Raw genomic sequence first — 23,339 nt, 5'->3', positions numbered from 1 at the left:
GTCCAGAGCAGTTTGACATTTTGTGTTCTTCTGAGAACTAGTTTCTTCTCAGAGCCTCTGGCAGTTAAACCAGGATGATAACACTAACTGCAACACTGTACCCAACACTACCATATAGGCACCCGGCAGTCATTTTACATGTGTGGGTGCCATGCCAACCAGCTTTTCTGATGGCGATCTGCTAGAGGAGCATCTATAGTGGTGGAAACATTTCCCCTAAAATGATTGTCTGGAGAGAATAATAATGAGTGCACTGATGATGGGAACACACAGCTACAGGAGGCACATGTCGTGATTTGCCATTCCATGTCTGTTGTATACTTTCGCTACATTTCTGAGTTGACTTTCAGATTCTACATTCTGACTAAAAAATAAAGCATTATTACTGACAGCTCAATTAGCAGTTGACAATAACTGATTATTGACTTGTATGGACCAAATGATAGCCAAGGGTCTGAATGTTGGCCAATTATTATACTGTTCCCTCTACAGCATATACATTGGTTCAAATACAGACCTTTGGGGTACCCCGGCATAGGATTTAGAACTAGAGGATGGTACATATTTTGAACCATGAACTGAACACATGTCATTCCCTGTATTTGAATGTGCGTTTCATCTCTCTGTGAGAGGAGGCGACGAGATCAGAGTTACGGTGGTGGGGAGAGGTGATCTGAAACAACATTGTGAGAAGGATAGAAAAAAGGCACATTGGGGGAGGTTGAGATGACGGCAGGGTAGGAGAGTTGATGAGAAGAGGGAGGAAGGGAAGTAGGAGGCGACTAAACAGGCCGTACAGACAGAAAGGCGCATCGAGGAAGATACCTATGTCAAGCTGCAATAGTCAAGGTTCCTTACAGTTAACTGACAGAGTGGAAAACACAGTGTTAAATAGGGAGAGTGGTATGACAGAGATTTGAGCAACAGAGGTATGGTATACTGTAGATCAGATGGATCCAAAATGATGCATCTCAGTGTAGCTGACGACTGAGCTGGTCTGGGGATTGGATTGGGATCAACTCGGCCTGAACTCGACCTCCGGTTTAGAACCAGTCTCATTGACCACCAGGCAGATCATCAGCGACCTACGACCTAACGCTCTGTTGGGAATCTACACAAATCGTGCCGGTAAGAGAACTCTCTCCACTCCTACTTTATGCCTAGTTTCTTAACCTCTAGGTTAGTAGAGAATAAGCTAGAACTGAAGAAGTAACTTGTTGACGTATTCACCTGAGTTGGGGTCAATCCTGTTTCAATTCAGAAAGTAAAAGTGACACACAATCGCCACCATTTGTCACAATTATGGGGCCTTTCGTGTTCAACTCACTACCTATTAAAAGGTTTAGAGGCAGCAAGGTTCTGCAAAAAAGTAAATACCAGCCCTATGGTACCACACTGTAGTGTCGTTGTACTCGTGTCTGTTCTTGAGGTTATCTTCTTTTGTGTGTTGTGCCACAGAACTAGATATTATGTGAAATACAGAATGTGTGTGTGTGTGTGTGTGTGATTACACATACAGTGTGAGACGAGTGTGCTGGTATTTTCTTTAACTTGAAAATACAGGAAATCCATTTACTGGAATTAGAAAGGTGAACTCAACCTCAAAGTGATAGTTAGCAAGAAGGTTAGAGACAGCATGTGTGAAATGGAGAATCAAAAAGGAAGGAAAATTACATGATGAGGATTTAACACTGACAACCACATTTCTATTTAGAGGTGATACAAAAAATATACTTAAGTACAAAAAAAATCCCCATTTAATTATCTTAGTCCAAGACTAGTCTTAATCGGGGTCAGAGAAGACCGCATAATAATGCTTTTAATAGTGTCATGTCAAAAGTGTAAACTGACTGGATGACTTTGTATTGTGTTTATACCTGCAGACAGCGATGGAGGTGTCTATGCAGCTGTATGCGTTGCTGCTGAGTGGAGCGGTCCTCCTGTCACTCATCCTGTTGACTGGCCTGTGTCTTCGCTGCAGAAGACACAACCTGCCTAGTAATACCAAGGCTTTGTTACTGTAACCAATAGTTGTTTTGAATTAAATTGGTCTCTATGTAGATGTTGTCGCTGTAAATGAGAATGTTCTTCTCAGTCAGCTTAACTGGTAAAATAAGGGTTAAATGCAAATGATGAGAAAAAATAAAACTCATTTACAGAACACAATTTTCTTACTCCTCAGCGTCCATTCAGCAGCGTTACAGTGAGGATTACACTCAGCAGTAAGCACTTTTTCATAAAACTATTCAGTGCCTGTTAATTAAAATGAAACCAAATATTCAAAAGTTTGTGTGGCACTTGTAATATATGTCCGGTGCACTGTGTAAGTGTTCCAGACGAGATGACGAGAAGTGGGCTTGAATGTTTGCACAAATCTCCAATTGATATCCGTGCAAGGTATCAACCTCTACCAACGCTCTGATTTCTTCCCCACTCAGCACCCCAGGATTCGGCTTGGCCCACCCACCATGTGAGTATGTGTGTGATGACTGAAGTTGTACCCAAATCTTTTCACGATACTTCTTAAGAATAATGTGTTTATGATTAACCTTCCTCCTCAGACAACCCCTCTTCAGCCACAAGCTGGGGTGCTCCCCCTTCCAGCCTCCTTTCACCCATGTGAGTTACTACACACACAGACACAGACACAGACACAGACACAGACACAGACACAGACACAGACAATGACTCATATTACCGTCAAGCGAAATGTCCCTGTCTTTCTATCCCACAGTTCACCACAGATCGTTCTGAGACCGAACTCTGTCACCCCAACTGAAAATGGTGAGCTGTCTCGCTTTTCCTCTACATCAAATGTCTATTTTCTCCACTTCTTTTCCTTCTTTCGCCACTATCTCTATAACGTCACAGTTCAGTTCCTTCTTAATGGTTAGCTTTTTCTTGCAGAGAGTAATGACGGCTATGAGAGTCCAGGAGAAGGTAATGTGAGCGTTATATCCTACCATGTTCAATAACACTGATCCCCTCAAACATGTGTACACTGTAACTGCTGAAGAAGTTTAGACAATGTGCACATGGCTCCTTAGGTGAAACAAAATGTTTTTATTGTCACACACCAATTAGGTGCAGTGAAATGTATTATTTTACATTGTCAACCATATGGCGCCCCTGGAGCCAGGGTTAAAGTGCCTTGCTCAAGGGCACAACAACACATTTTTCACCTCGTTGGCTTGGATGTTTGAACCAGCAATGCTCTAACCGCTAGGCTACTGTACCTGCCTACTTATGACTTACTCGCATTCATTCAGACATTTGGACATTAAACCATTCATGCAGTGCCTTTGGAAAGTATTCGGACCACTTTACTTTTTCCACATTTTGTTAGTTTACAGCCTTATTCTAAAATTGATTAAATCGTTTTTTCCCTCATCACTCTATACACAATACCCCATAATGACAAAGCAAAAAAATGTTTTTTAGAAATTAAAATATCACATTTACATAAGTATTCAGACTCAGTACTTTCTTGAAGCACCTTTTGCAGTGATTACTGCCTCGAGTTGTCTTGGGTATGACACTACAAGCTTGGCACACCTGTATTTTGGGAGCTTCTCGCATGCTTCTCTACAGATCCTCTAAAGCTTTGTCAGGTTGGATGGGGAGCGTTGCTGCACAGCTATTTTCAGGTCTCTCCAGAGATGTTTGATTGTGTTCAAGTCCAGGCTCTGGCTGGGTCACTCAAGGACATTCAGAGACTTGTTCCGAAGCCACTCCTGCGTTGTTCACCTTCTGTTGTTCACCTTGGCTGTGTGCTTAGGGTCGTTGTCCTGTTGGAAGGTGAACTTTCGTCCCAGTCTGTCCTGAGTGCTCTGGAGCAGGTTTTCATCAAGTATCTGTCTGTACTTTTCTTTACCTCGATCCTACTAGTCTCCCTGCCGCTGAAAAACATCCCCACAGCATGATGCTGCCACCACCATGCTTCACCATAGGGATGGTGCCAGGCATCCTCCAGAATTGACGCTTTACATTCAGGCAAAGAGTTCAATATTGGTTTTATCAGACCAGAGAATCTTGTTTCTCATGGTCTGCAATTCTTAGGTGCCTTTTGGCTAACTCCAAGCGGACTGTCATGTGCTTATTGAGGAGTGGCTTCCGTCTGGTCAATCTACCATAAAGGCCTGATTGGTGGAGTGCTGCAGAGATGGTTGTCCTTCTGGAAGGTTCTCCCATCGCCACAGGGGAACTCTGGAGCTCAGCCAGAATGACCATTAGGTTCTTGGTCACCTCCCTGACCAAGGCCCTTCTTCCCCGATAGCTCAGTTTGGCCGGGTAGATGGGTCTAGGAAGAGTCTTGGTGGTTCCAAACTTCTTCCATTTAGGAATGATGGAAGCCACTGCGTTTTTAGGGCCTTTCAATGTTACTGAAATGTTTTGTTACCCTTCCCAGATCTGTCCCTTTACACAATCCTGTCTAGAAGCTCTAAGGACAATTCCTTCAACCTCATGGCTTGGTTTTTGCTCTGACATGCACTGTCAACTGTGGGACCTTTATATAGACAGGTGTGTCTTTCCAAATCATGTCCAATTAATTGAATTTACCACAGGTGGACTCCAAGACACAGAAACATCTCAAGGATTATCAATGGAAACAGGATGCACTTGAGCTCAATTTCGAGTCTAATAGCAAAGGGACTGAATACTTATGTAAATCAGGTATTTCTGTTTTATATTTTTAATAAATGTGCAAAAATGTCCAAACATGTCTTCGCTGTGTCTCTCTGGGGTATTATGTGTAGATTGCTGAGGATTTTCTTTCTATTTAATCTATTTTATAATAAGGCTGTAACGTAACAAAATGTGGAAAAAGTGAAGGGGTCTGAATACTTTCCGAATGCGCTGTATTCTCACATGATTGATTGACAGCTGTGTGTGCGCGTGTCTCTGCGGATGTGCTATCTCTGTTCTGTAGAGTATGTCAACGAGGTGATGGATGACTATGAACCAGGATCAGGCTACCTGTGAGTGTTGATTTAATTTTAACAAAATACACAGAGTATACCAAACATTAGGAACACCTTCATAATATTGAGTTGCACTCCCCCCTTTTCCTTCAGAAGATTCTCAATTTGTTGGGGCATGGATTGTACAAGGTGTTGAAAGTGTTCCACAGGGATACTGGCCCATGTTGATTCCAACAGATTGTGTCAAGTTCGCTGGATGTCCTTTGGGTAGGGGACTGTTCTTGATACACACGGGAAACTGTTGAGTGTGAAAAACCCAGCAGCGTTGCAGTTCTTGACACAAACAGGTGTGCCTAGCACCTACTACCATACCCCGTTCAAAGTCGCTTAAATCTTTTGTTTTGCCCATTCACCCTTTGAATGGCACACCTACACAATCCATGTCACAATTGTCTCAAGGCTTAAAAGTCCTTCTTTAACTGGTCTCTCCTTCATCTACACAGATTTTAATTGGATTTATCAAGTGACATCAATAAGGGGTCATAGCATTCACCTGGTCAGTCTGTGTCATGGAAAGTGCAGGTGCTCTTTATGTTTTGTATACTCAGTGTATACTACATGTCAGTGCCTCACTGTGAATGTTACACTTTGCATTTCTAGGACTTCCTGGGGAAAAAAAGTGCTATTTGTTGCTGTGTTGGCTAAATTGAAAATAATGTTACTTCTGTGGCTACTGGGTCTCTTGGGGGTCTCTTGGGTTTTGTGTAACCTCTCGCTCCTCCTTATAGAATAGTGTTACCATCAGATCTTCCGGGGACTGGGTCTCTGCGTCATTCCAACCAATGTCTCATCTCCAAAAGCTCCCAAAGCACAGGTAATGTAAGGGTGGAGAGGTGACTGAATATGACACATTACTTTAGCCCTTTTCGGATGGGATACATTTGAATGGGGAAGCTCAGGTAATATAATTATGTGCACGAGCACAAATCACCACATCTGTCATTTTATTCCCGTCCGAATCTGCCATGTCAGTAATTTTTACTTGGCAGGAAGGTTATTAATCCCAGCCCTAAAAATCGACTGTTTTTCGAGTTTAACAGGTACAGGTACTGCACTCAGTTTGGGTAAGAACATGGGAACAAATTGATGATTAAAACAAAGTGCTATGCACATAGCCTACAGATGATTGAACCATTTTGTCACATTTTAAAAGATGACCTGGACTATATTGTGCCAATGAATTGATAAATTGCCAAATAAGTCTGGTAATTAAATGTCTGCATAGGTTACATTCCATGGTTCTTATTGATATGCATTACTATTTAGACTTTCTCTGAACTGAAGGCCATTAGGTCAATATTAGGCTAATATGTGAAATAGCTTCATGTCTAGAAGAGCCTCCAGACTTTCGTCATAACTGTTCATTTTGAATAAGGAAAAAAAAGGAATTACAGGGGTAAAGGTAAAGTTTGGTAAAGTTCGAATCTTCCACTGGGAAAACATGCTGTGGTAATAGCTGAGCAGACGTTGACAAACCGAGCTCTTCAAATTATTCCATTTTTACCTAAATAACAACATTGAAACAATATTCTAACATCGGCTGATAAATTGTCAAGTACTTACCTTCCCAAAGAGCCATGGACCTCCGACCGAGAGGCAAGAAGGACGACCAAAACGTTGTTGATTCCCAAGATAACGATAATGCTACGGCTAGCAAGATTAGCATTAGCCCTCATAACTCAGACGACAGTTCCAGACTGTTGCGAGCCTGCTGACATGCTGGCTACTCTCCTCCGGGAAATTCAGGATGGTAACAGAGGTCTTTCTCTGAAAATCGATAAGAAATCGGCTGAACTCCATTCTTCCATTGACAACCTGAAATCCTCCATGAATGATCTCCTTTTGAGAACGACTGAGGCAGAGCTGCGCATTAGCACAGTTGAAGATACCATCGCTAGACATGACCAGGTCTTGACACAACTGCAAAAGGACAATGCCTACCTCAAAAACAAAGTAGATCAGATGGAGAACCAGAGTAGACGTAGTAATATCCGTGTGGTGGGATTGAAAGAAGAGAGCGAGGGCCGTGACCCGGTCCGTTTCTTCACTCAATGGATCCCGGAGGTCCTAGGCATAACCAACTTCACCAAGCCGCTGTAAATCGAACGCGCCCACAGAACATCAGCGCCGAAACCCCGGCCAGATGAGCCGTCCTGATCAGGTTCCTCCGTTTCCAAGACGGAGAGAAGATACTGCAACTCGCAAGAGCCAAAGGGGACATCGCCATCGATGGGAAGAGGGTCGGCCTCTTCCCGGATATCGCCAGACCTCGCCATTCCCGGACCTCGCCAGACACAGCAAGCAGTTCAGACCTGCCACCAAAGCACTGAAGGAGAAGAACATCACCGGCTACCTCATCCACCCTGCGCGGATGAAAGTTCAGTACAAAGGCCGAAGCCATCTCTTCAACACACCGGGAGAAGTGCACACTTTTCTCAAAGAACTGAGCAACGTCTGAGTCTGAGCCAGGATGGTCTCTCTGGGGAATAAAATGCAGTTTGTTTGTTTTCTCTTATCCGGATTGAACTGCTGGTATCTCCCGGTCACTTTAATTGATTTGTACATTTTCAACTAACCGTATCTTCCCGGGGTGAGTTCTATTACATTTACAGGAGAGTATATTTTGGTTTAGTCCATATCTACTGGGCGAAGCAATAAGTGGGTTTTGGCCCACTGCTTTCCCCCTCATTTATGTTAATCTTTCGTAAAGAGACTCAAGCAGCCCTTACTGTGGGCAGTAAATATTCAGCCATAAATATCTATTCACAACGTTTGTTTTCAATTTAGAGAGCTCGCAGGTTTTAGTTTACGCCAAGGTTTAGCTAGTAAGAGCAAGATGGAAAGCGAGCAGCAACGTATCTCTACAAGTGTATTCATGTTTGATTGATGGGAATGTTGTTCTAGTCTGACAATCTGGGTGGGTGGGATTTTTATGATTTTTTTTCTTCCTTTTTTCTATGTTTATTGTTTCCCTCGTAAAGAGACACACAGGTCACTTTTGTGCTCAAACCAAAGTTGAAACATTTCCTAATTATCTGCATATGATAGATTTCTATTCAGTTACATATTTGAAACCCAACCTATGCTTAATCCACTAAAATATGTCACATTCAACGTAAAAGGTCTTAACAGCCCGATTAAAAGGAAAAGAGTATACATACCTTAAGAAATTAAAGGCTGACATTGTGTTTTTACAAGAAACACATCTTACAGCCAGTGAACACAAGAAATTGAAGAGAGAATGGGTAGGACAAGTTTTTGCATCCTCTTTTAACTCCAAAGCAAGAGGAACTGCAATTTTGATAAGTAGACACATCCCCTTCTGCGTCAACAACACCATCTCTGATCCCTCAGGTTTGTTTTGGTGCAGGGGCATATGTTTTCAGAGTCTTGGTCCCTATTGAATATTTATGCTCCTAACTTCAATGACCATATGTTTATTCAGAATGTCTTCCTTCAGGTTGCTCAAGCACCACCTGGATGGCTACTGGTTGGAGGAGATTTTAATTTTTGCTTAGATACAGTTCTTGATAGGTCTTCTGATAAACCCTCACTTCTTACCAAAGCTGGCAAGCTCACCATGTCATTCATGAAAGATCTCAATTTACTAGACATCTGGAGACAGTTGCACCCACAGGATAGGGACTACTCTTTTTATTCACACCCACACAAGACACACACACGCATAGATAACTTTTTACTTTCGACACAACTGTTTCATAGTGTTACATGTCGAGTATCTCCCCAGATTGCTTCGTGACCATTCTCCTCTGGTATTATCCTACCAAGATAAATGGAGCATATAGTTGGAGACTACATTCTACACTTCTGAAGCAACCTGAAATTTGTGCATTCATCAAAGAGCAGATCAATATTTTTACTTCGACAAACAAACCCTCTGCTCCTGACAGCTTCATTCTTTGGTACACATTGAAGGCCTACCTGAGGGGACAGATTATTTCCTATACTAAAGGGCTGAAGAAAAAACTCGGTGCGGAACTGAGTGCCCTTGAATCTAAAATCTCCGAGCTAGAGAACCTACAAAAGAGGCCCGACTAAAGATCTATACAGGCTTTTGGTAAATAAAAAACTTTAATATAATATTCTGAACACATATCAAGCTGAGAGGGCCATCACTAAATCAAAACAGCGTTATTACCAGCTTGGAGAGAAAGCTCACAAAGTATTGGCATGGCAACTGAAAGCAGAGGAAAGTAAGAGGACAATTAATGCCATAGAAACTCTCACTAAAGAGATATCTTTCGACCCTACTGAAATTAATAATACTTTTAAGAAATACTATGAAGACCTCTACACTTCCCAATCAAGCGATGATCTATCAGAGATAGACTCCTTTCTCTCCTCTCTCAACCTCCCACGCCTGTCAGGGGAAGACAGCGAGCACCTGAGTGAACACTTCTCAGTCCCTGAATTGTTGGAGGCCATTAAATCCTTACCTTCTAATAAATCTCCTGGGAAGGATGGCTTCCCTCCAGAGTTCTATAAAGAATTTAGGGAGCTGTTGGTCCTACCTTATGGAGGTACTTAAAAAAGCCAGAGAAGACAACTGCTTTCCAGAGTCCTTCTCTCAAGCAGTGATTACTGTAATCCACAAGAAAGGGAAAAAGCTAAAGTGCGCCTCCTATAGACCAATCTCTCTCCTTAACACAGATTGTAAACTGGTCACCAAGATGCTATCTAAGAGACTGGAGTCATGTCTTCTCCTGTTGGTCAACCAAGATCAGACTGGCTTCATAATTAACAGATTGTCCTCCAATAATCTCAGAAGGTTCTTTGATATAATTCACCTTGCTAACAAAAACAAAATACCTGGTGTCGCAGTCTCCCTCGACGCTGAAAAGGCCTTTGATAGGGTTGAATGGCCATACCTCTTTTGCGTCTTGGAAAAGTTCGGTTTAGGTACAGTGTTTGTAAATTTGATAAAATCACTCTATTAATCTCCTAAAGCTAGGATTGCTACCAATGGGATTACTTTCTCCTCTTTCCCTCTTTATAGGGGGAACAGACAAGGTTACCCAATTAGCCCCCACCTCTTTGCCCTCGCCATCGAACCGTTGGCTGAGGCTATTAGAACGTGCCCTGACATACATGGCTTTGAGGTGGGCCCCCATACCCTATCTTATACCCATATCTTATTCCTAACAAAGCCAGAACACTCCCTCTCTCACTTGCAGATCCTACTACAGTGTTATAGTTCTTTCTCTGGATATAAGGTCAATCTTGATAAAAGCAAAATCTTACCGTTGTCTGTCTTTGACCATCATACCATCAAGCACAAGTTTCCTTTTAGATGGTTGCCTATGGGCTTCACATATTTGGGCATAATGGTGGATGGTAATCTGAACAACCTCTATAAACTCAATCTGGCCAGTTTGTTGCAAAAGGTGGAGGCTGACCTTTGTAAATGGATGGACTTACCTCTCACTCTACTGGGTATAATCAATGTAATTAAAATGAATATCCTGCCCAGGTTTCTATATCTGTTTCAATCTCTCCCTATCCCTGTTCCCGCAGCATTTGTCATCTCTCAACAAGCTGACCAGACGGTTTATCTGGCACGGCAAAACCCCTAGGTATGGCCTGGATAAACTGACCCTTGATTACAGTCAAGGGGGCTTAAACCTCCCCAATTTTAGAATGTACTACTGGGCTGCACAGTCTAGGTTTCTGGCTCAGAGGTTTGACAATGGTCCCTCTCCCTCATGGTTGAACATTGAAAAGCTTGAGGTAAATGATGACACTGGAGCAGATTTGTTTTACAAATGGGACAGAAAATCTATAAAAACCATCACAGACAACCCTCTAATCATACATTCTGTCCTGGCATGGTGCAAACTGCATGAGCTGTTCGGACGAGGGGGATTCCTTTCCCCTAAAACCCCTTTATGGAACAATAGATTGATCCCTATGTTTTTCCAGAATAGTAACTTTAGACCATGGTCTGATAAGGGGATCACTCTTCTGGAACATTGTTATGAGGAGGGAGTTCTTATGTCTTTTGATCAGCTGAAACAGAAATACCACTTGCGTAACAGGGAATTCTTTAGCTACCTACAACTATGAAACTTTATTAGGGTGACTCTCAAGGGACAGTGGAACCTACCTAAGATGTCACCTATTGAACAACTCTGCCACGCAGACCGACCACTGTTCAAGACCATTTCCCGTGTTTACAATGCTCTTATGTCAGGACTAACACTGCCTGGGCTAGATAAACCCCGACTTAGATGGGAGAAAGATCTGGGTATTGATCTTGATGAGGATCTATGGAGTGACCTATGCAGGGATGGGGTTACATCCACATTGAACTCCAGATACAGACTGATCCAGTTTAATTTCATCCATCAGCTCTAGATCACCCCATCTAGACTGCACAAGTTCAGCCCAGATATCTCCTTCCTATGTTTTAGATGTGGCTCAGATGAAGGAACATTCCTCCATTGCACTTGGCAGTGTTCAAAACTACACGGTTTCTGGCAGGGGGTATGCGATACCATATCCTCAATTCACGGCGTTGCATTCCCTTTAGACCCGGAGGTCTGTCTACTGGGTAACTTTACTAACACCAATCTTAGGCAAAGCCATACTATAAAGCTAACAGAAATATTGCTAGCGATTGCCAAGAAATGTATTGCCTTGAAATGGAAATTGGATTCCTCCCTGCCAGTTGCAATGTGGCTTTCGGAAGTTAATAGTTGTATCCCTTTGGAGAAAATCACTTACTGCTTGTGGAATAAGTTAAAGACATTTTACAGAATTTGGCAACCTTTTATTGACTATATGGAGAATCTCCCCCCACATCTCATTGATTGAATCTATATATAATCCTCACATAATGTTTCACACGTAATGTATAATATGTAGCCTACGGCAGGTGATCCAATGTCTCATTATTTTTAAATTTATTTTATTTTTTATTATTGTATGTTTGTTTATATAACTATAATTATAATTTATTTTTGTTACGTTCGTCTGTTACTGTCACTTTGTCCTATCGTTGTCTAATATCTTTTCACTTTTGTTTTGAATGTTCTTCATTGGAAAATGCAAAAATATTTTTTTTTTGTAATTTAAAAAAAAAGAAATAGTTTAGCTCGTCTGGTAGGCTCGTGTCACTGGGCAGCTTACCGGCTATGCCTCCCTTTTGCAGTCTGTAATAGTTTGCAAGCCCTGCCACCTCCGACGAGCATCAGAGCCGGTGTAGTATGAGTCGAATATAGTCCGGAATTGATGCTTTGCCTGTTTGATGGTTCGTCAGAGGATTTCTTATAAGCTTCCGGGTTAGAGTCGCGCTCCTTGAAAGCGGCAGCTCTAAACCTTTAGCTCAGTGCGGCTGTTACCTGTAATCCATGGCTTCTAGTAGGGGTATGTACGTACGTTCACTGTGGAAACGTCATCGATACACTTATTGATGAAGCCAATGACTGATGTGGTGTACTCCTCAATGCCATCAGATGAATCCCGAAACATATTCCAGTCTGCTAGCAAAACAGTCCTGTAGCTTAGCATCTGCTTCATCTGACCACTTTTTTTATTGATCTAGTCACTGGTGCTTCCTGCTTTTAATGTTTGCTTGTAAGCAGGAATCAGGAAGATAGAATTATGGTCAGATTTGCCAAATGGCGGGCGATGGAGAGCTTTTTATGCATCTCTGTGTGTGGAATAAAGGAGGTCTAGAGTTTTTTTATTTATTTATTTTCCCCCTCTGGTTGCACATTTAACATGCTTATTTGAATTTAGGTAAAACAGATTTAAGTTTCACTGCATTAAAGTCCCTGGCTACTAGGAGCACCTTGTCTGCGTGTGCGTTTTCTTGTTTTCTTATGGTGGAATACTGCTCATTCAATGCTGTCTTAGTGCCAGCCTCAGTCTGTGGTGGTATGTAAAAAATACATATGAAAACTCTAGGTAGATAGTGTGGCCTACAGATTATCATGAGATACTCTACCTCAGGCAGGCAATATGTCGAGACTTCCTTAGATATCGTGCACCAGCTGTTATTTATAGAAATACATAGTCTGCCGCACCTTGTCTTACCAGATGCCGCTGTCCTATCCTGCCGGTACAGTGTATAACCAGCAGTGATAGTGTCGTCGTTCAGCCACGACTCCGTGAAGCATAAGATATTAGTTTTGAATGTTCCGTTGGTAGTTTAATCTTCCGCGTAGGTCATCGATTTTATTATCCAAAGACTGCACGTTTGCTAGCAGAATGGAAGGAAGTGGGGGATTATTCGATTGTTCTACAAATTCTCAGAAGGCAGCTCGCCCTCTGGCCCCTTTTTCTCTGCATCCTCTTCACGCAAATCACTGGGACCTGGGCCCGTTCCCAAGAAAGTAGTATATCATTCACGTCGGGCTCGTCAGACTTGTTAAAGGAAAAAGATTCGGACAGTCCGTGGTGAGTAATTGGAGTCCTGATTTCCGGAAGTTATTTTCGGTCATAAGAGACAGTAGTAGCAACATTATGTACAAAATAAGTTCTAAACAACGCAAATAAACAAACAAACAAACAAACAAACAAACAAAACAATCGGTTAGGGACACAAAACGTCAGGCTTCTTCTCCGGCGCCATTTGAATAGGGCTTTAAAGACACTTGAATACATGGACATTACACAATGCACACACTAAGACATTTTAAGTTGAAATCACAAGTGCAATGCATGACAATATGTAGATTTAGGAGACTCAAGTTTTTTTGTTGATTTTAAAGGCTGTATACAAACCTTATCACAGAAGTTCCGCTTTATAGCGTGATTGAAATGTGAAGGCTGTGCCCCCGCTTTGGCAAAGACTGCGTTCAAGGTAAAAGGTTCAAATTACCGTGACATGTGCACAGTCTGTAAAGCTTCAGCGATACAGCTTGAATAGTGCGCTAATTTGCATATGTATGTTGCCAGCGGCAGATTTATTTCCTTATTCATGTTTTTGTGAAGCACATGTGCAGAACGTTAGACGTTAGTGTCTCGATGGGCCATTAAAATATTATTTGATCAAATGCTGTCTGGAGAATTCACATCGTATTTATATGAAATGTCAATGTGGAAGCAAAGGAGGACAACGAGCAGGGTGAGTGCTGCAGTAGAAATCCGGCATGTAGGTTTATCAGTATAGACATCACAATGGTTTTTAGACTGGAGTGTATATACCTCAATCCTGTGTGTGTGTGTGTTCACAGAAAACAGTGGCGCGGTTGGCAATATGAAAATCAATATGAACGTCGACGTGGAAAAGAGTGATGACAGTGATGATGGCAGCAACGACTATGTCAATACTAAAGGTATGGTGCACATTGAATAGAATCTAACTTTTTAGGGGTGTTCCTGATTAATCAGGAATCTACAACTGTCAAAAAAGCAGAATAACCTATGGAACTCTTTATGCCTTGGAAGGAGGGAGGGGAGTTGCTCTTTAAAATGTATGTCTTTATTACTAACCTGGATTGTCATCCAAATCAAATTTTGTTCACATACACTTGGTTAGCAGATGTTAATGCGAGTGTAGTGAAATGCTTGTGCTTTTAGTTCCGACAGTGCAGTAATATCTAACAATTCCACAACAGATATCTAATACACAATCTAAGTAAAGGAATTGAATAAAAATATATAAATAATGGATGAGCAATGACAGAGCGACATAAGCTAAGATGCAATAGATAGTATAGAATACAGTATTAAACATTTTTAAAGTGACTAGTGTTGCATTAATTAAAGTGGCCAATGATTTCAAGTCTGTATGTAGGCAGCATCCTTTCTGTGCTAGTGATGGTTGTTTAACAGTCTGATGGCCTTGAGATAAAAGCTGTTTTTCAGTTGAATGCAGTTGATTTGCGATGATGACACGAACATTATATTAAACAGGACAATCATAGGAGCCTTAAAATCCAATTATAATCCAAAAGTATTGTGAATTGCACTCATAAGCAACATGTAAATAGAGATATTTTTTTTGCTGGGGCTCCCAAGTGGCGCAGCAGTCTAAAAAAGCACTGCATCTTAGTGCTAAAGGTGTCACTACAGAACCTGGTTCGATATCAGGCTGTATCACAACCAGCCATGATTGGGAGTTCCATAAGGGCGGTGCACAATTGGCCCAGCATTGTCCTGGTTAGGCTGTCTTTGTAAATAAGAATTTGTTCTTAACTGACTTGCCTAGTTAAATAAAATAAGAAATGCCCCTTGTTCTGCCACCAACTCTAGATATGCATTATTATTTAGACTTTCTCCGAATTGAAGGCCATTAGGTCCGGTGACTATTTTAGCATGTAAATCTTAGTGGGGCAAACTCAACATTACATTTTTTAGATGCATGTTAGAGCCAACAGCAGAGCTTTCTTTGAGTGAATCGAGTGAATTCTTGGTGCTACACCTGGCTATCAGCGGAGCGTTGTCTTGCAGCAAAACAGTTAATTCAGCCTCATTAACTGCCTTTAAAAAAACATAGCTGATATGGCGACTTGCTTAAACAAATGTGGTGTCCACTAAGAATTGAGATATAGAAAACATGGCATTAGGGAACGATGAGCGGATAAGAGGCAATCCGTAATTTCGATTAAGACATTAATGAGCGAGCGACGATGGACGAAGTCTAACTATTTGTTCAGCATTTTTTAAATGTACAGCGACAGAATTCAGAACATGGGCCGTTCTTAGTGTACTCCCTGTACAACAAGTCAGAACCGTAGGATAAATAAAGGGGCATATGAACAGACAGTGAAAGCTCTTTACAATATTCAATGATTACATTTCTCCAAAACAGGTTATATGCACCACCAAGTTAGAACAGTAGGCGAAATTAAGAGGTGAAAATAGACCAAATGATTAGGGTGAGGCACATTAAACGCCGTTTGGGTCCTTGTGTGTCAAAAAAGATACACGTCATATATATGATGTGCTAAATAAGCTTTTGACATGTCAAATAACACAATTAGAGAATGTCTATTAGAGAATGTTGTGTGTGCTGAATTTGCACGTGCAAGCCAAGCACCACCACTACTATCAGTAGCACTGTCAAAACTGTACAAAAAAAGTTGGCAAACAAGCACACACCGACCATGAACGATGTGTTTACAATACAATAGACCAAATTATTAGGGTGAGGGTCATGGGCTACTAACAGCTTACTACACAACTTATACTTAGTATTACTTTCTTAGCTACAGTATACATATCTCCCTTGCATAATACATAATTTATGCAGCAGCGTAAAATACATTTTTGTACTCGCCTTGTAAAGGTTGTGCGGCGGTCCTTTTGTGGGCAAATTTTGGCACACCCACCCACTCCATTGAATAGCAGGCTAAGTTACTGGTTCCTTTCCAGTTAGTCACTGATTCCTTCCAAATGACTCATGAATTTGCGATTTCCAACTTGTCGTGTAATCTTTATGGCCGATGAGTTTTATCTATAATTTCTCTACATATAAAAAGGATTGGCCAGTAGATTGTCGACTTGATACATGATGATGACTGCTAGCTAAGACTTTGAAAGTAAGATGTTGACATGATCAGTCCAATCAAAGCTACTGTACATACAATGTGATTTGATGTCATTTTATCTGTGGCCAATAACCTTGAGTCTTTTTAGATGGGCACTTCTAATGTAACTCTATGGCAGGATCCAAAGGGCTGACATTTTGGGTGTCTACCCTTACTAAGGACTTAAATTTGGCGATGACGTACTGTCCCCATGAGTAACAGAACACTAAGCCAATCACAGCACAATGCTCCAATTTTCTGCTGGCTTGCCACCACCACAGAAAGCATGAGCTAGGCTGAAACACCTGCATTTGGGAGACTAGTCAGGATCGAGGCAAAGATGAACAGAGAAAAGTACAGAGATCTTTGATGAAAACCTGCTCCACAGGCACTCAGGACCTTAGACTGGGGTGAAGGTTTACCTTCCAACAGGATAATGACCCTAAGCACACAGCCAAGACAATGCAGGACAAGTCTCTGAATCTCTTTGAGTGGCCCAGCAAGAGCCCAGACTTGAACCCGAACATCTCTGGAGAGACCTGAAAATAGCAGTACAGCGTCGCTCCCCATCCAACCTGACAGAGCTTGAGAGGATTACGCTGCCAAAGGAGCTTCAACAAAATACTGGGCAAAGGGTGTAAATGTGATTTTTTTAAAAAAAATAAATGTTTATTTAATCAAATATTCTAAACCACTTTTTGCTCTGTCATTATGGGCTATTGTGTGTAGGTTGTGGGACTTTCATCCATTTTAGAATACGGCTGTAACGTAACAGAATGTGGAAAAGGTGAAGGGGTCTGAATACTTTCTTAAATGCACGGTACAGTCGTAGGGAAAAGTTTTGAAAATGACAAATACTCATTTTCACAAAGTCTGCTGCCTCAGTTTGTATGATGGAAATTTGCATATACTCCAGAAGAGTTATCAGATGAATTGCAATTAATTGCAAAGTCCCTATTTGCCATGCAAATGAACTGAATCCCCCAAAAACATTTCCACTGCATTTCAGCCCTGCCACAAAAGGACCAGCTGACATCATGTCAGTGATTCTCTTGTTAACACAGGTGTGAGTGTTGACAAGGCTGGAGATCACTCTGTCATGCTGATTGAGTTCAAATTACAGACTGGAAGCTTCAAAAGGAGGGTGGTGCTTGGAATCATTGTTCTTCCTCTGTCAAACATGGTTATCTGCAAGGAAGCACGTGCCGTCATCATTGCTTTGCACAAAAAGGTCAAGTCACAGGCAAGGATATTGCTGCCAGTAAGATTGCACCTAAATAAACCATTTATCGGATCATCAAGAACTTCAAGGAGAGCGGTTCAATTGTTGTGAAGAAGGCTTCAGGGCACCCAAGAAAGTCCAGCATGCGCCAGGACCATCTCCTAAAGTTGATTCAGCTGCGGGAATGGGGCACCACCAGTACAGAGCTTGCTCAGGAATGGCAGCAGGCAGGTGTGAGTGCATCTGCACGCACAGTGAGGCGAAGACTTTTGGAGGATGGCCTGGTGTCAAGAAGGGCAGCAAAGAAGCCACTTCTCTCCAGGAAAAACATCAGGGACAGACTGATATTCAGCAAAAGGTACAGGGATTGGACTGCTGAGAACTGGGGTAAAGTCATTTTCTCTAAATCCCCTTTCCGATTGTTTGGGGCATCTGGAAAAAAGCATGTTCGACGAAAAGGTGAGCGCTACCATCAGTCCTGTGTCATGACAACAGTAAAGAATCCTGAGACCATTCATGTGTGGGGTTGCTTCTCAGCCAAGGGAGTGGGCTGACTCACAATTTTGCCTAAGAACACAGCCATGAATAAAGAATGGTACCAACACATCCTCCGAGAGCAACTTCTCCCAACCATCCAAGAACAGCATGATTGAGCACCTTGCCATAAGGCAAAAGTGATAACTAAGTGGCTAGGGGAACAAAACATCAATATTTTGGGTCCATGGCCAGGAAACTCCCCAGACCTTAATCCCATTGCGAACTTGTGGTCAATCCTCAAGAGGCGGGTGGACAAACAAAAACCCACAAATTCTGAGAAACTCCAGGCATTGATTATGCAAGACTGGGCTGCCATCAGTCAGGATGTGGCCCAGAAGTTAATTGACAACATGCCAGGGCGGATTGCAGAGGTCTTGAAAAAGAAGGGTCAACACTGCAAATATTGACTCTTTGCATCAACATCATGTAATTGTCAATAAAAGCCTTTGACACTTATGAAATGCTTGTAATTATACTTCAGTATTCCATAGTAACATCTGACAAAAATATCTAAAGACAAAGCAGCAAACTTTGGAAATTAACATTTGTGTCATTCTCAATTTTTGGCCACGACTGTATACCTCAATCCTGTGTGTATTTTGTGTTCACAGAAAGCAATGACGCGGAGGTCAATGTCGACGTGGGAAAGAGTGATGACAGTGATGAAGGCAGCAACGACTATGTCAATACTAAAGGTATGGCCCACGTTGGCACATTGAATAGAATATAACTTTTTAGGGATGTTCCTGATGTAATCAGGAATCCCTGCTTTTTTGACAGTTGTAATAACCCATGTAACTCTTTATCCCTTGGAAGTAGTGAGGGAGTAGCTCTTTATAAATGGTTTACTTTATTACTATCCAGGATCGTCATCCCTGTGTTTTTGAGGGGATATTAGTTTTAACAGATGCTGCACCTAGTTTGGGTATAAACATGGGAACAAGTTAATGGCTAAAACAAAGTCCTATGCATGTAGCCCACAGGTGAATGATCTGTTTTGTCACATATCAACTTTCCTAGTGCCAAACTTCACTTTTAAAAGATGACGTAGACTATATTGTGCAAATGAATTGAAAAATTGCCAAATAAGTATGGTAATTAAATGTCTGCATAGGTTACAGGTCATGGTTCTTATTGATATGCATGATTATTTAGACTTTCTCCGAACTGAAGGCCATTAGGTCATTGTTAGGCTATCCCTAGACATTTGAGATATCTTCACGCCTAGCAGAGCCTCCAGACTTCTGTCATAAAAGGATCGATTTGAATGAGGAAAAAAAAATATTACAGGGGCAGTTTGTTAAAACTAATCCTCTCTGAATCGTCATTAGGAAACACTGAAATTCTGGGGTAATAATTACATAACCGACGTTCTATAGTAATTACTAGTTCCTTGCGAATAGGGCTTTTGTGACATCTTGTGGTTAAAATATTTTGAATTTTATATTGATTTTCCAATAACACTTAAATAAATGGATATTAGAATATAAACAATAAAGAGAAATGCATGACAATACAGCGCCTTTGGAATGTATTCAGACCCCATGACTTTTTCCCCATTTTGTTACAACACAGCCTTATTCTAAAATGGATTCAATTGTGTTTTTTCCTCAATCTAAACACAATACCACATAATGACAAAGCAAAAACAGGCTAGAAATGTTTGCAAATAATACTTCTTTTTTTAAGAACTGATATTGCATTTTTTTAAGTATACAGAGGCTTTACTCAGTACTTTGTTGAAGCACCTTTGGCAGCTATTATATAGCATCGAGTCTTCTTGGGTATGACGCTACAAGCTTGGCACATATGTATTTGGGGAATTGTTCTCTGCAGATCCTCTCAAGTCCTGTCAGGTTGGATGGGGAATGTTGCTGCACAGCTATTTTCAGTCTCCAGAGATGTTAGATCAAGTCTGGGCTATGGTTGGGCCAATCAAGGACATTCAAAGACTTGTGCCAAAGCCACTCCTGTGTTGACTGTGTGCTGAGGGTTGTTGTCCTTTTGGAAGGTGAATCTTCGCCCCAGTCTGAGGTCTTGAGTGCTCTGGAGCAGGTTTTCATCAAGGGTCTCTGTACTTTGTTCCATTAATTTTTCCCTAGATCCTGACCAGTCTCCTAGTCCCTGCCGCTGAAAAACATCCCCATAGCATGATGCTTCACCGTAGGGATGTTGCCAGGTTTCTTCCAGATGTGATGCTTGGCATTCAAGCCAAAGAGTTTAATCTTGGTTTCATCAGACCAGAGAATCTTGTTTTATCATGGTCTGAGAGTCCTTTAGATGATTTTTGGCAAACTACAAGCAGGCTGTCGTGCCATTTACTGAGTAGTGGCTTCCGCCTGGCCACTCTACCGTAAAGGCCTGATTGGTGGAGTGCTGCAGAGATGGTTGTCCTTCTAGAAGGTACTCCCATCTCCACAGAGGAACTCTGCAGCTCTGTCAGAATGACCATCGGGTTCTTGGTTACCTCCCTATCCAAGGCCCTTCTTACATTTACATTACATTTAAGTCATTTAGCAGACGCTCTTATCCCCCGATTGCTCAGTTTGGCCGGGCAGCCAGCTATAGGAAGTGTGTTGGTGGTTCCAAACTTCTTCCATTTGAAGAATGATGGAGTTCACGGTGTTCCTGGAGACCTTCAATGCTGCAGAATTTAAGTATCCTTCCCTAGATCTGTGCCTCGACACTTTCCTGTCTCGGAACTCTACGTACATTTTCTTCGAGCTCATAGCTTAGATTTTGCTCTGACATGCACTGTCAACTGTGGGACCTTATATAAACAGGTGTGCCTTTCCAAATCATGTCCAATCAATTGAATTTACCACAGGTGGACTCCAGTCAAGTTGTAGAAACATCTCAAGGATGGAAACAGGATGCACCTGACCTTCAATTTTGAGTCTTTGAATACTTATGTAAATAAGGTATTTTGTTTTTTATATTTAAAAAAAATTGCTAACATTTCTACAAACCTGTTTTCGCTTTGTCATTAATGGGTATTGTTTAGATTGATGAGGAATTTCTATTTGATTTCATCCATTTTAGAATAAGGCTGTAACTAGAGGTCAACCGATTATGATTTTTCAGCGCCGATACCAATTATTGGAGGATCAAAAAAGCCGATACCGATTAATTGGCAGATTATTATTATTATTATTTTTTTTAATTGTTTGTAATAATGACAATTACAACAATACTGAATGAACGTGTATTTTAACTTAATATAATACATCAATAAAATCAATTTAGCCTCAAATAAATAATGAAACATGTTCAATTTGGTTTAAATAATGCAAAAACAAAGTGTTGGAGAAGAAAGTAAAAGTGCAATATGTGCCATGTAAGAAAGCTAACTTTTAAGTTCCTTGCTCAGAACATGAGAACATATGAAAGCTGGTGGTTCATTTTAACATGAGTCTTCAATATTCCCAGGTAAGAAGTTTTAGGTTGTAGTTATTATAGGAATTATAGGACTATTTCTCTCTATACCATTTTTATTTCATTAACCTTTGACTATTGGATGTTCTTATAGGCACTTTAATATTGCCAGTGTAACAGTATAGCTTCCGTCCCTCTCCTCGCTCCTCCCTGGGCTCGAACCAGGAACACATCGACAACAGCCACCCTTGAAGCATCGCTCCACAAAAGCAGTCGGACCAAGGGGAACAACTACCCCAAGTCTCAGAGCGAGTGACGTTTGAAATGCTATTAGCGTACACCCCACTAACTAGCTAGCCATTTCACATCGGTTACACCAGCCTAATCTCGGGAGTTGATAGGCTTGAAGTCATAAACAGTGCAATGCTTGAAGCACAGCGATGAGATACTGGCAAAACGCACAAAAGTGCTGTTTGAATCGAAGCTTACGAGCCTGCTCCTGCCTACCACCGCTCAGTCAGACTGCTCTATCAAATGTCATCATCGACTTAATTATAATATAATAAACACACTGAAATACGAGCCGTAGGTCATTAATATGGTCGAATCTGGAAACTAATCATTTCGAAAAAAAAAAGTTTATTCTTTCAGTGAAATACGGAACCGTTACGTATTTTATCTAACGGATGGCAGCCCTAAGTCTAAATATTGCTCTTACATTGCACAACCTTCAATGTTATGTCATAATCACGTACAATTCTGGCAAATTAGTTCGCAACAAGCCAGGCGGCCAAAACTGTTGCATATACTCTAAGTGACACAATTTCACCTGGTTAATATTGCCTGCTAACCTTTCTTTTAGCTAAATATGCAGGTTTAAAAATATACTTCTGTGTATTGATTTGGACACGTTGGAGCAACGACCGCCCTTATTCGCAATGCGCACCACATCGATTATATGCAACGCAGGACAAGCTAGTTAAACTAGTAACATCAACCATGTGTAGTTATAACTAGTGATTATGATTGATTGTTTTTTATAAGATAAGTTTAATGCTAGCTAGCAATTTACCCTGGCTTCTTACTGCATTTGCGTAACAGGCAGGCGGTTAGAGCGTTGTACTAGTGAACCGTAAGGTTGCAAGATTGAATCCCTGAGTTGACAAGGTAAAAATCTGTCGTTCTGCCCCTGAACAAGGCCGTTAACACACTGTTCCTAGGGTAGACCGTCATTGAAAATAAGAATGTGTTCTTAACCGACTTGACTTGTTAAATAAAGTTGTAATTATTTTTTTCAATCTGCAAAATCGTCGTCCAAAAATACAGATTTCCGATTGTTATGAAAACTTGAAATCTGCCCTAATTAATTGGCCATTCCGGTTAATCGGCAGACCACTAGCTGTAACGTAACAATGTGGAACAAGGGAAGGGTTCTGAATTCTTCTGAATGCACTGTATATACCTCAAGCCTGTATTTGTGTGTTCACAGAAAATAGTGGCGCAGAGGGCAATATGAATGTCGTTGTGGAAAAGAGCGATGACAGTGATGACGAAGGCAACGACTATGTCAATACTAAAGGTATGGCCCACATTGAATAGAATATAACATATCAGGAATGTGATTTTTCAACAGTTGTGATAACCCTTGGAACTCTTTATGCCTTGGGAGAGGACTAAGGTAGTAGCTCATTATAAACTGATTACTTTATTACTGACCGGGAGCAT

General features: G+C 41.3%; 1 protein-coding gene across 1 annotated transcript in view; it reads left to right on the top strand.

Annotated features, from left to right (window-relative positions):
• Positions 1-760: 760 nt before the first annotated feature.
• lat (linker for activation of T cells) overlaps positions 761-23,339 on the top strand; it is a 34,941-nt gene continuing 12,362 nt past the window's right edge. The window contains exons 1-12 of the mRNA XM_046353262.1: positions 761-1,128; positions 1,884-1,998; positions 2,183-2,222; positions 2,439-2,470; positions 2,562-2,619; positions 2,735-2,784; positions 2,908-2,940; positions 4,931-4,979; positions 5,711-5,796; positions 14,183-14,284; positions 18,851-18,934; positions 23,104-23,193. Of these exons, the coding sequence (XP_046209218.1) occupies positions 1,890-1,998; positions 2,183-2,222; positions 2,439-2,470; positions 2,562-2,619; positions 2,735-2,784; positions 2,908-2,940; positions 4,931-4,979; positions 5,711-5,796; positions 14,183-14,284; positions 18,851-18,934; positions 23,104-23,193 (733 nt within the window). The 5' untranslated portion in view covers positions 761-1,128; positions 1,884-1,889. The remainder of the gene's footprint in view (positions 1,129-1,883; positions 1,999-2,182; positions 2,223-2,438; positions 2,471-2,561; positions 2,620-2,734; positions 2,785-2,907; positions 2,941-4,930; positions 4,980-5,710; positions 5,797-14,182; positions 14,285-18,850; positions 18,935-23,103; positions 23,194-23,339) is intronic.

The sequence above is a fragment of the Oncorhynchus gorbuscha genome, linkage group LG06 (genome assembly GCF_021184085.1).
Source record: "Oncorhynchus gorbuscha isolate QuinsamMale2020 ecotype Even-year linkage group LG06, OgorEven_v1.0, whole genome shotgun sequence".
NCBI lineage: Eukaryota > Metazoa > Chordata > Actinopteri > Salmoniformes > Salmonidae > Oncorhynchus > Oncorhynchus gorbuscha.
This window is presented reverse-complemented; position numbering and strand designations above follow the sequence as displayed.